Source organism: Oncorhynchus nerka, linkage group LG15, assembly GCF_034236695.1.
Source record: "Oncorhynchus nerka isolate Pitt River linkage group LG15, Oner_Uvic_2.0, whole genome shotgun sequence".
Classification (NCBI taxonomy): Eukaryota; Metazoa; Chordata; class Actinopteri; order Salmoniformes; family Salmonidae; genus Oncorhynchus; species Oncorhynchus nerka.
In genome coordinates, this window is record NC_088410.1 from 65,668,537 (window position 1) to 65,682,694 (window position 14,158).

The 14,158-nt window shown below is 42.9% G+C and overlaps 1 protein-coding gene across 1 annotated transcript; it reads left to right on the forward strand.

The window, feature by feature from the left end:
- The first annotated feature begins 1 nt into the window (after nucleotide 1).
- Nucleotides 2-2,534, forward strand: LOC115143139 (uncharacterized). The gene is made up of 2 exons (XM_029683248.2): nucleotides 2-1,063; nucleotides 1,207-2,534. The coding sequence occupies exons 1-2, from the start codon at nucleotides 967-969 to the stop codon at nucleotides 1,851-1,853; spliced, it is 744 nt and encodes a 247-aa protein (XP_029539108.1). The 5' UTR covers nucleotides 2-966; the 3' UTR covers nucleotides 1,854-2,534.
- The last annotated feature ends 11,624 nt before the right edge of the window (nucleotides 2,535-14,158 follow it).

A 14,158-nucleotide genomic window follows, 5' to 3' on the forward strand; every position in this document is an offset into this window, starting at 1 on the left:
CATGTACAAGGATTCACAGAATCAGATCATGTGCTTCAAGTTACAGTATTGTTGCCATAGTCTCAATCCTTCACATATGTGCTGAAGTTTTCAATTGTTCACTCAGTGTAGCCACAGAGGCACTTTGATTTGATAAGGAAGTTTTTGTTTTTAGGAGTATTGTGATGAGGGCTGCCCCTCCCCACAGCCTGTCTGACTCACTGGACATTCTTGAACTGCTCCTCCTGGGACAGTTCGCTGGATCCTTGAACCCCAATGACAGATCAGTGTAATGAAGTTATCTCATTAGATGAATAGCCAAAGTGGCTGGAATGTGTGGTGAATCCAATTGAGCCTTCTGTCCTGTCAACTTAAGCCAAGTCATGAGACCTTAATGACGGCTAACTTGATTAAGGAGACAAGGCCTGTGACGTGACTGTTGTCTGTTTTGCATCAAGCCATCCCTTGATTTGGTCTTTGAGATGGTGATCTAAGGGAGTTTCGGAGAACTTATGGTCGATTTTATTCACAGGTTGTCCTGTTATTACTTTGATCCATATGGGTCTGAGCTGGACGCAATGCTGGAAAGAGGAGTTCAAGGAGGAGTTTTCCCTGACCAAACTCCATCTTTCGCTCTCTAGATCAGAGTTCCTGCTGCAGCCACAGGTATTTATGGATAGACAGACAGATGTCAGTCATGCTGATCTACTGAGATTAATTTTCACTGACACGGAACCACCAGGCTCCTCTTTTTGTAGGCTTGGGGATTCTGAGCTTGTCCAAGGGCAACAGGTGTAGTCTTTGTATTTCAAATTAGACTACTGACTCTGTCCTCTTGTCCCTCTCTCCCAAAGTGGGGCATAGCCCCTTGGGTCTGTTTGCTGTACAGGGTCTTCATGTTGCTCTACACCCTGATTTGGTGTATGTACTCTAGCCTGCTGTTCTCCAATCTCAAGTGGCTTCTTCAGCCACCTGACCTACTGCCTGATGGTCATCTACCACCTGGTTGCTTCCTGTAACCTGGCCTGTGCCACAGTCCTAGTCAGGTGCCACTGCAGGGACCAAAGAAAGACTTGCTCTGGAGGTAGGATGCTCACAGACAGAAATGTGATGATAATAAGATTGCTGCCCATGCTGCTTTTTGTTTTAAGTTAAAGTTGAATTTCTTGATTGAATTGTTCTTTATCGAAACTAATGAATTGACTGATATCTGCTCTTCATTCTTAGGGGACCAAACTAGAGAGCGTGGAATCGGAGCAGAGCCCTTGGGTCCTTTCCCTCTCCCCTCTCTCCTCTTCATCTCCCTGAGACTGCAGTGGTTCCTCCACAGCCTGATGTGTGCCTTCTGCCTCGCTGTGTCCTTCCCCTACTGGAGTCTTGACTACCCCATGGAGCACCACCCTCTTTTCCCATTCAACCTCAACATGCACGTGGGAAATTCTGCCCAGGCCCTGCTGGACCTTCTCCTATCAGCAACGCCCATCTACCTGGCCCACTACCTCTATCAGCTCCTCATTGGCTGCCTTTACATCCTGTTTGCTGTGGTCTTCTGGCTGGCAGGCCAAACCAACCTCAGTGGAAAGCCCTACATTTACAAGGTACTGGACTTTGGAGGGTGCCCCTTGGTGGCCACTCTGTGTGTGCTTTGCTTTGTTCTGGTCTGCTTTCCCCTCTGTCACTTCCTGGTGTGGAAGTGGTGGGGGGAGCGTGCGGCCCGTGCCGGTCTCCCTCTTGGACCCATTCTCCTCAGTGTTAACCCCCAGGAGGAGGGGAGAGGTCTGCGGCGATGGGGCCACTCAGTCCCTACTCTCATCCACCACCAGTCATTTCTACAGTGCTGTCACTGTCTACCTCTGAGGTCCAGTCTGAACTAACATAGAGCTTGATGCCATGTTGTTTTACATGTTCTCCATAATGTCATCCATCTGTGTTGTCCGGTCCCTGTCAGGCCAAACAATACAATGCTTAACAGATCTTCTCTTCACTTTGTAGTGTGTGGTGTTATAGTTGCCTGGTCCAAGAGGTAACATCACAGTGGCCAAACTATGTTAGTATTTGCATCACCAGGGGGCAGTAACAGTATTAGTTGCTTTGATCACCGTGTTCAGCCTTGGTCATTTCACATCGTAAGATGGCTAATTTATTGATACTACATGATTAACACTGAGATTCTAGAGTAGGCTCAAGTTGGGAGTGGGAGTAACAAGTCAGTAATAACATGCTGGTTTTAGGGTTGTTGTTTTTATATTTTATCGAAACTACAAAACTGTGGATGGATCCTACTTGCAGAATACACAGGCCACGGTTGTCCTGTCCATCCTCACACAAAGCAAATAACACAGCTGCACATGAAGTCTAAAATATGAATGAGGCTTATGTGAGCAGAATGGTGTGCCAATGAAGAAAATATATGGTAATTTGACATTAAGAAAATTGTGGGACTTGCTCTATCTGTTTAAAATAATTGTTGTGGTAGTTGAAGAAGTTATTACATGTGTTTACTTAAACAAAACAAACAAAGCAGTTAAAATATAGTGAAGGTTAAATGTAAAATAATTGGTCTGATTACTTTGATATACTACTATATCAACCTTATTACTTTGGATAGAGGGGAAAGTTAGATCACACATTTCATCAGAAATAACTACACTCTGACTACTACATTTTTTATACTCTCCTACTAAAATACCACAGTATATGACAACGTAATAATAGAGCACAGAAGACAATGAGGCATTGTTGAAGTTTTAAACAAGTCAAATATATTATTTTTTACAACTTATTTTGATGACAGAGCGATCAGTGGGAAGAGGGCCGGAAAGGGGGAACCCCTTTCCTCAGAGCACCTCTGCTTCCAGGGGGGACACTCAAGTTAACTGAGCATAGCATATAAAGGGTCCGTTTTATTTATTTTTTAAATGGCATTTTCTCCGTTTCTCCAGGTTTTGTTTTTTCCCCAGGTTTTTTCAGGTTTTCTCTCAAAATCACACTTTTAATAGAAATACAACAATACTTAAACTACATCAGGAGACCACTTTTGAGGTCTGGAAATGTTTAATGAAATGTAGATTTTTGGGTGTAGTTACCCTTTAATGCAGCTGAGCACCAGCAAGAGACCATTGTTAGCGATGTTTCTGTAGCGCTCATGTGATTGCAGAGTTTGCTAAACAATTGGCCACTGTATTGATGCAAATAATCATGATATTATTCTGCTAGGTAGGCATGGTCTACTTTGTAGTTAACATTTCATTGAGGAGGTTTTGGGAAAGCCTTTCCATCTCTACCAGAAGAAGGTTATCGTTAGCATCATCGCCAACGGCGACATAAAGTGTAGACATACAGTACGCGCGCGCACCGCGCACACACACAAGTTTAATACATTTAGTATTGGAAATTAGTTGCGCTATGAAGACAGCTCCCTCCAAGGCATGTGTTGCTAGGCAACCCCCTGCAATTACCTGGGCAGTCCTGCTCCCTCGATGGCTAAAACCAGTGTGAGAAACGTGCTAATTTAGCAGACACTCTTATCCAGGGTTAAGTGCCTTGCTCAAGGGGCACATCAACAGATGTTTCACCTAGTTGGCTCAGAGATTCAAATCGGTCACCTTTCAGTTAGTGGCCCAATGCTCTTAACCGCTAGGCTACCTGCCGCCTAACAAAAGTTTGTGGTAGTGTTGTTAGACAAAGCAAGGAAAGTGAACTTCAAAACATGATGTAGTTTTATTGGAATCTGCAGCTGTTGTTGGTAACTAATGAATCTGCTAGCTTCTGACATGACTTACTGCATCTTTAATGACAGCAGTTGTTTGATAGATTACTACAACGGCTCTTACCTCTTGAATGGTAGAAGCTATTCCTGTTCTGAGAATTAAAGGACGATTTCATGCGTTCAAAGTTTTTGGTAAAGTGGTCAAAGTAGCTGATTTGTGTCAAAAGTTACATTGTTTACAGTAAATAGAATATAATGTTGGGAGTCATGTGTTCACAATGGCCCTTTAGAATTCTGAGGAAATCCCATGAAAGTGGATGGAGGACAAAAAGAAGTAAAAAAAGCTTAATAGTTTTTTTTTTAAGTATAAAAGATATCAAAACGTTGTATACAAGCATACTATTTCAGAACAATCTGCACGTTTTAAAGTTTGAATGACGTTTCTAGCTTAAACAGTGTAGGAGGAACATCTTGGCCATGTTCTGTTATAATCTCCACCCGGCACAGCCAGAAGAGGACTGGCCACCCCACATATGCTCTCTCTAATTCTCTCTTTCTTTCTCTCTCTCGGAGGACCTGAGCCCTAGGACCGTGCCCCAGGACTACCTGACATGATGACTCCTTGCTGTCCCCAGTCCACCTGACTGCTGCTGCTCCAGTTTCAACTGTTCTACCTTATTATTATTCGACCATGCTGGTCATTTATGAACATTTGAACATCTTGGCCATGTTCTGTTATAATCTCCACCCGGCACAGCCAGAAGAGGACTGGCCACCCCACATAGCCTGGTTCCTCTCTAGGTTTCTTCCTAGGTTTTGGCCTTTCTGGGGAGTTTTTCCTAGCCACCGTGCTTCTACACCTGCATTGCTTGCTGTTTGGGGTTTTAGGCTGGGTTTCTGTACAGCACTTTGAGATATCAGCTGATGTACGAAGGGCTATATAAATACATTTGATTTGATTTGAGGAGGAGTAGTGTTCAAAAGAAAAATAATATGAAGTATGATGAAGATTTAGAATGGGACATTTGCTTCGCAAGTCCCATTAAATACAGGCAACCACTCCCCAATTCCTTATCCGTTTGTCACATAAAGAACTGACACATTACATTATAGCCAAAATGTACCATACTCATATTAGTATACCATCAGTTGGAGATAAGAGCACTACAACACACCTTTCTATCCCCCAGCACTTGGGGACTGGTAGTACTGGTAGTAGCCCAGTTTCCCTCCTGAATTGGGTGGATTTGTGTAAAGTGGTGGCAAGTCGTGACATCCCAAGTTCTTCACTGTAACTCGGCTTTTAAGGGGCAGCACAAATAGTGGTTTATTCGAGCCGGTTTCATTTACTTATCAAAGATGAGGATAATAGCTCAGGGAAATTCCTGCTGCTTTCATACAATCACATCGGGTGGTGTGTGACCGGATTGGCCTGCAGCCCAAGCTGGCCCCAAGTCTCCTCTCTGATTGACAGCGTGACAGCCAGGCCTCAGCAGATTAAGTGACATTAAGGCAGTACAGTGACAGCCAGCTTTCATCTCCTTGTTGATTAATACCACGGCGACAAAATGAGAGAGGTCTATTCCATCTGCAGACGGTAAAAGAGAACATTTTGGCAGTTGTCATCTTAGTACAACTGATTGGGGACTTGCTGGAATGCATCATATCAGTTTTCAAGGAGTTTTATTTAACACAATAGCCACATGGGTATAGATTTGAAGTCTGAAGAAAGGGTTAAATGTGATGCTATCTTTACTGACATTTTGCCTTAGTACATATTCCTCGATTTTTCCCAGATTTCCAGAGCATGATCTGTGATCTCTCCAGACAGAGGGTTTTGACCATTATAAATGGAGATCTATCTTATTCTGCCACCAGACTGGAGAAACAGCAACTTCCACACAACTGTCACCTCGTGTCAGGGTCCGGTCACACTCCACAAGCTCAAGCGCCCGTCATCCCAGCTGTCCCACTGAATACCATGCTGTGTAGTAGGTGAGTCGTGACTTGCATATTGTAGTGGGCCAGGCTATGAATGGACATATTTCAGTCACCCTGCAGTATTTCCATAACAACCACTACAAGGGGCCAGAGTGTTTTAGGGGGGATTACATATACACATTTCTAATGTCCATTTTTCTAATGACTTCTGATCCTATAGCAGATTTGTACTATAGTGAAGGTTGTCAAGGCAGATAGAAACCATTGGCAGTGTCTCTCAGGAAAGCACTCCTTGACTAATATACAGTATGCATTTATACAGTTTAGTTCCTAAACACTGAGCCAACTATCTTGAATAAAACTCATTCTCTGTCATTCAAATTTACATTAAAAGTTCTGCATGAAAGGATTTCTCCAGTTGGCTATTCTTGGATCTGTAATTGTAATGTGGGGATGTGCACTAGAAGAGTGAAAGCGTAGGTTTGTTTTAGGGCATGAGGGTCTGCATTAAAATCACATCAGTGTTACAGTTTAAATTAAGATTAGCACAAAGAACGTCACCTTGTGATACTAAATCAACCTTCCAGACTACCCATGACTCCATTCCCGCAACATGAACATGTAAGAAGCGTATTTGATACACTTCACCTGCAGTAATAACCTTCCAGTCATGTCACCTAATTAACCCTTAGTAATTGCAAGGACTTTGTCTTGATTTGTTGAGAATGTTGACAAATCAAACAGGCGTTATCCCGTGTCCTCTGGCGACCCTGCTGAGTGTCTTGGTGAGACTCCTCTGGGTCCTCTGGCCCTGTTTCCACTTGGACAACATGAGGCCCAGCTATGGAGGGGCTTTGGGTTTTGTGGTAAAGGGCAGGGTGCCACTGCTGGTCAGTGGAACTTTCCCATCTTTGTCTTATGGTCAACATAACTGTGTCGTCTTTCAGCAGCTTGATAGAGAATAGTTTTTCCTCAATATTTTAGAGAAATGTGTCATTTCTCCCCAGTATTTACTTCCTCTATTTTAATTAAGACATATTTTCCACAATGCCGATTACCAATTACAAGCTGGTCTTTAGTGAACATTTGACCATTTAAATATGTATTCTGGCTAGTACAGTACCATCAGTGTCATATATCAGAAGTAAAGTAACGGCAAAGTAAATACATGAACAAGATGTCCTTCTCTGATTGTGGTAAACCTGTTAAGTAAAGTTCACCTTTCAGAATATACTGTAGTTCTTGTCCTCATTTTACTGGAGACATTTTGAAACCCATTTTCTTCCCTCCCAACAAAAAGCCATGGCATTTTCTCAACTTCGTATCTGAGATTACTTTAATGATCTCTAAGACAACTAAGACCACATTTCAGTTAGAATTACAGTTGACTCCTGTGAGGTGATCATTGGATAAGTGCAAAGATAAATGAGAAAAAAAAACTCAATGTAATTAGATTAGTCTTTAATGCTTCCCACAGTATATCACTTTATCACTGAAATAGCCATGCATGATTCAGCGGGTGAGCCTTTAATAAGTGTAATTGAGAGATCATGTGAGGCATGTTCTCATTACACTACTATTTATTATCAAATGATACCCTATTATGAATCGTAATAAAACTGGACTTTTTGTGATTAAATGAGAGGGCCATGGGCTACTCTACTGCAGCATGTTATGTACTGATTGGCCTATGTTGACTGTAACAGTCTTCATAGCCACTATTGTTCCTTTAAACATCAGCGCGCTATTTCCACTATTGTCTCTGATTGTTTACGAACAACAGTCCCATTAACGGTGGCGGTCCACACCAAACTAAATCAAATACTCTCTTTGTGCAATGACAGATCCATTTCCAAGCCATTACAGTATGTGGACTGAATGACCAGGTTTACAGTTAAAATGAGTTTGACGTAGTTGGAGATTGCAGCTTGTGTGTCTGTCATTCATGGCCAGCCCGAGGATTGCGCTGTGTCCCGTAGTTTCCCAGCAGTCCCCGCTGCTGCCCCCGTCGGTTGTTTTTGGCAAGGATGAGGTGAGCATGCAGTCTGCAGAAATTCTAATATGGTGTAATTGCAGACTGCAGTTCTGGGCGTTTCTTGATGTGGGTGTTCCCTGGTATCAGGAAATGGTCAATGATGCATACCATTGGTCAGTTCCAGTGTTAGGAGACGGATTGTTTCTCGACACAGATGATTTGTTTCCATAGTAGATTACCAGGATGACATGCCTGAGAGGGAATTTTAAATCCATGGGGCACACTAGCATTGCTTTAGATCCCTAATAAAACAAAGTAGATTGGTCCTACTACTGTTCAGATGTACAAAAATGTATCTGAAATGTAGCCATACACATCAACAACTGTCGTTTTATAGAATAACACAGGAAAGATATGCACCCCACCATGACATACAAGTGTATTCGAAATGCATCCGTAGCTGCCGTAGGCTCGACGCATAATTTGTACCTATCAACACGCATGAATCAGCTTGACAGAATGAGCACCACTAGGCTATCAAAGATTCTTACAGGCTTCATCGCTTTAACTTCAATCCTTTGAATGGGACATTTTTGTAGCAAGTTTTAAGTTCCTCGGCATACACATCACAGACAAACTGAATTGGTCCACTCACACTGACAGCGTCGTGAAGAAGGCGCAGCAGCGCCTCTTCAACCTCAGGAGGCTGAAGAAATTTGGCTTGTCACCAAAAGCACTCACAAACTTCTACAGATGCACAATCGAGAGCATCCTGGCGGGTTGTATCACCGCCTGTTACGGCAACTGCTCCGCCCTCAACCGTAAGGCTCTCCAGAGGGTAGTGAGGTCTGCAAAACCCATCACCGGGGGCAAACTACCTGCCCTCCAGGACACCTACACCACCCGATGTTACAGCCATAAAGATCATCAAGGACATCAACCACCCGAACCACTGCCTGTTCACCCCGCTATCATCCAGAAGGCGAGGTCAGTACAGGTGCATCAAAGCTGGGACCGAGAGACTGAAAAACAGCTTCTATCTCAAGGCCATCAGACTGTTAAACAGCCACCACTAACATTGAGTGGCTGCTGCCAACACACTGTCATTGACACTGACCCAACTCCAGCCACTTTAATAATGGGAAATGATGTAAATATATCACTAGCCACTTTAAACAATGCTACCTTATATAATGTTACTTACCCTACATTATTCATCTCATATGCATATGTATATACTGTACTCTAGATCATCGACTGCATTCTTATGTCACTAGCCACTTTAACTATGCCACTTTGTTTACTTTGTCTACATACTCATCTCATATGTATATACTGTACTCGATACCATCTACTGTATGCTGCTCTGTACCATCACTCATTCATATATCCTTATGTACATATTCCTTATCCCCTTACACTGTGTATAAGACAGTAGTTTTGGAATTGTTAGTTAGATTACTTGTTGGTTATCACTGCATTGTCGGAACTAGAAGCACAAGCATTTCGCTACACTCGCATTAACATCTGCTAACCATGTGTATGTGACAAATAACATTTGATTTGATTTGATTTAGATTTGAACTGTAGGCTACATTGCTTTCGAATTTGTGACACTACGCAATGAGTGTAACCAAGCCGCCACTTTCTGTGTGGCACACACACACACACACACACACACACACACACACACACACACACACACACACACACACACACACACTATCGCAAGTATGACTTTTACAGTAGCAACTAATGTGTATGGCAAATAACAGAGTGAACGTTTGCCTACTTCTTTTAGTAGGTTACACATGGTATTGGTCCTACTACTGCGACATTCAAAATGTAAAAAAATCTAGGCCTTTCTGAAGTGAAGCCATATACACAACAAATGTAATTTTGCACACAAGAAAGCACACGGTGTTGAAGAGAAGCCCCACAAAGACTGGTAGCCCAAGATGCGCTCATTAAAATAGCACATACCATAACCATTGATTCAGGACCATGCACAGAATGCTACCACCAGTCAGCGTGATGAAAGGGTAACGTTAAATGCTCTGTCAATTTCAGCACCACCAAAGTGGACAGCCAGGACAACAGGAGCACTGTGCCAATAAGCTACATTGGTCATTGGTCCCTCTACCCATCGAATAACACATCTGTATATCTATCAATTGCAATTAGACCCGCAAAAGCAAGTAATGACATTAAGAATCACAGATCAATATTAAAGATGCATTGAAGTAAAAAGCAAAGGCCTAACTTTACATGACATAAATAATTTAGCCAAACAACCAGTAGGCTCACAGGAGGGAAAACCAATGAATTAATCATTTTGGAACAACGGCGAGTGCCATAAAGGTTGTGGCTTACCATTTAGAAGAGTTGCAGCCTCCTCGATGCTGTGTTGAACCTCATGAGAAGTTTCTGATTCCCTTCCTTTTCCTGGCGAAATGTACTTGTCAGGTCCCTCTCAAATGCCAGCTGGAAAAGTTGGGTTTTTCGTTGTAACATAGTCTTTGTTCAGAGTTTATGTTCACTGAATATGTTCTTCATGGTGGAGAACACATTTTTGCACATTGCTGTAGATGCCCCAATTTTTTGTTGTTGCATGTTTCAGTTCCAATAGCATAGTCGGCATTACTGACAACGGCTGTATCTTTGAAGAACACTGAGTGAGGACCATTTGTTGTTGATATGGTTGTGATTTCACTTCCCAAGAATATGCGAGCCACAATAAACTCTGCTTCCACTGGTTCAGTTTTGGTTAGATTCAACCAGTTGTCAGGTGCTAGTGGCTGAGGTAACGGAGGTGCAGGTGCTTGTTGTGATGTTACTCTCCTGTTGCTGGTCCTAGGCCCTGGCTCTTCTCCATCTTGTTGGTCAGAAGGTGGCGTGGGGGATGGGCTGGTATTACATTTGATGATAGGCTACTCAACCTTGTGGATTTGGCCTGCAGGCTGGTCGGTGAGCTTGGCATCATTCTCAACATGGTGCTCCTCAGTTTTTTGTCTCTTGGCAGTGCCCAGACATGTTTGGATATCAATGCTGATAAAAGCGTAGCCAACTAGCTATATTTATTCAGCGTGCTGCTACCAAAACTTAACAAAGCTACTAGCTAGACTGTTATTAGCTGTAGGCCTAGCTGTCTGTAAAAGTGAAACACAATTTCCACTCTCTGTGAGAGAAAAAAAAACGGCTCTGGGATCCAATGAGCTTCCTAGGCAAGGTAATGAAGGCGGTACCTTATTACATTGCATGGCTAGGTGCCCAATTAGAATGCATTTTTGGATTTGAACTACTAAATATTACATTATTACACCCCCCCCCTTCCTCACCCTTCCTCAGATCATGAGCGCACACACGGCATATAGCCTCTGTCCTGGTCTGTGCTACTGGCAGGCCCGGAAGTGCTACATTGGCAAAACCGGCCAGGGTAATTCATATACCATTTGTATGTTTATGGGGAATCAAAAGAGCCGGCCCTGCAGGTTAGGATAATTACCGTGCTAGGTGAATTAGCGTCGCAAGTTAGGAGACTAAGGTTAAGTAAATGGTTAGTGTCAGGCTTAGCTACAATACTACAGTTGAAACAACTGTTGTCCCCGACAGGAAAGCAACGGCCAGGGACCAATGGTGAGCTTCAATTGGTGTAAGTTGACATAAAGAAACACCGATATCACAAAACGCCCCTAATTACGGTCTGCAATTACCCTTCTCAAAAATTCCACTCGTATGGCCCACACTGCACAAAAAAAGTTGACCTTACCAAGATATCTCTTACCATTAGAATGCATTGACTTGACGTCTTACCAAGATCAATTATCACTGGCAGATAATTTTGCTCTCTTTAACCATAAAGGAGGCTTGAAACAAGTCAGAATACCTTAAAACAATACACATGATCTTGATTCATTTTCTGGGTGATCGAGATCAAAACAAATAAATGTAACAAATAAATATAACTTCATTGTCTCAATACCATCCTTAAAATTGTAGGTAAGATTCACATTTTTTTGCAGTGCACTGTGCTCCAACCCGTTCGTTCATAAGCAGAATGTGAGGAACTCGCTGAGAGAAGCTCCAGCATAGTGGGATCAGTGAAGGCTTACCATAGGGAGGTCAGTGAGTTCTGCAGTCCACTTGTCTAGGGACAGATCCCTGCATTTGCTAGTACAAGATAGATAGCTTGAGGTCTTCATTATATATTTCAGAAGACTTCTACTGCATCAACACAAACATACTTCAGATGACCATCCTGAACAGGATATAAGATTCTTCACATCAAAGCCTGATCTAATAGAAATATCTTGAGGATTTGTGAGATTGTGGTGTCTGGTATGTCTTTGAGCCTTGATCTCTTTCAAACATCTTGGAGCCTCGTCCCTCTGTGTCTGGGGCTCTCATGGAGAGGCACCTGGTGTCTCCCTTCGCGGAATTCCTCCTGCAGAGAGGAACAATGCTCAGGGGTTCTTTGTTTCCAGCAGAGCGTCTGTGCACCACGGCACAGGTTCTCTAATGGGGGGGGGGGTCCGGGTGTGTGTTTATGTGTGTGTGTTTGTGTGCGAGAGGGGGTGCTCTGTGAAGTTGTCCTGTGAACTTTCGCTGTCGCTTGAAGTCTTGAGGAAATAACAAACAACACTTCAGTGGTATGACAGATGTCTCCTGTTGATGAACACTTCAGAGACTGGCTGATTACACCGGCTGGCTGTACAGCAGCATTATGTAACAGCCACAAATGCTGCATGTCAATTTAAACTGCTGCTGTCTATTGGTGCCACTCCAATAGATCGCCTGGATGATTCAGTTGCCCATGCTAGTATGACAGTTATTTGACCAGAAATGAGCCCAGCTGACTTTTTGGCTGAGATCTCAGACACTGTAGTGAATCAGGTAGTTGGGGGTTTTGAGGGCATCTGACTAAACTAAAAATCCTCCAGTAATCACTGCCTGTGTGTGTCTCTGTGTTTGTATTTGATCGTCACCGCCACAGTTTGAAAGTTCACACCATATCAACCTCTGGATGATGACACAGCCTTCACTGATCTCGCACTGATGATGTCAGTCATGCCATTGCTGCAAATGCACACAGGCAATATGTGTGTTTGTTTGTGAGAAGACATGCACGAAGCACAGTGAACATTTGAGGACACTTGCTCTAAAGTCGTCCTCAAAATACAAAACCACCATTCACAGTCGGCAACATAGTGCTGTGGAAACACCCTGTGGATATTCTTGAAATGCACAACTATTACAGCTGTGCTCCAGTTTTATTCTTGATGACTCAGATGACTTTACATTCCTACACTGATTGCTCAATTGTCGGGCATGAAAATGATGTGAGATCTTATCTCGACATGCTTCGTTTTAATCTCTATTCCTAGAACAAATCAAAGTGCTAGTCGGGAGGGAGTTTACCTAGAGCAACTCATGTTAGATGTTCTACATACTGCAGTCTCACTGAGCTCCTTTTGAGACCAAATTTGGCTTGATTATTAAAATCACTAAGACGATGGAAATTAAATGGGAATCCAGCCAGTGTTGCAATGGAATTTAGTGAGGGATTTACGCAAGGCTGCCTCACTTGAGGAAAACAGGAGACCTTGACGAGCAGATCAGAACCAGATGGGGCCTCCGATATAGTAGACTCTTCATGGTGTATGCTTCTATGCCAACTGGGAATATCAGAAGCTTTAGAGTGGTTTGTCAATCATATTTATAGTTGATAGTGGTCATATACTGTCCATCATAAATGTACTTAGCCTCTTAGGGTCACCATATTACACCCCCCATGCCACCAGATTAAGAGAGATCACTAACTGGTCTCCATGGACCAACAGGGCAACCAACCACAGTGGGTCATTGACAGTTAAGGGATGACTGAGTCTGTAAAGGCACCATCGCGGAGATGTAATCACAGAATGTCATGAAGCAGAATAAACACATAAAGGTTTGACTTTCATCATTTGATTTCTAAGTAGAAAAGCTTTTTGATTATTCCATGTAATGACCCTGGCCAACAGAGTCAGCATTCGAGGTACTTTCTTCAGACACCTATATGACTCACATCCTCATTCCCGCAGGCAGTGTGTCAAGTGTCATCACTGTTAGCGCCTCTGATATCCAGCACCTGTCACAAGCCTTTGGTGATTCACTGGAACAACTGCTGACTCTCTATAGCATTACACATGATTCTTATATCATGATCTACTCCCTCATTTCAGTAAAGAAATACATTTGCACACTCATTTCTAAAATATTCCCTCTGTTATTTGTGAGGTGCCTACTATAAACAGGAAGAAGTGCTGATGTTTCACTGTATAGTGACATCAAACATTACTCACAATAGGGTGAGTCTCTCTCATTCATATGGCCTGTTGTTTATGAAAACAAAGTGAATGGCAATCATCCCCCGACAGACAAAACCAGGGGGGCCTGAAACATTGACCTTAATTGGGTTTGATCGTAACATTTCCCAACATAACTCAGCCAATTGATTGGGTGTAGTGATCTGTGAGGGCATCCTTTTCTTTCTCTGGCCCCATTATGTGCTG

Excerpts from the sequence above, each read along its gene's own strand:
- LOC115143139 (XM_029683248.2), top strand. The coding sequence starts at position 967 with ATGGTCATCTACCACCTGGTTGCTTCCTGTAACCTGGCCTGTGCCACA. Across the intron at positions 1,064-1,206 it reads AAGAAAGACTTGCTCTGGAG|GGGACCAAACTAGAGAGCGT; the intron begins GTAGGATGCTCA and ends CTTCATTCTTAG.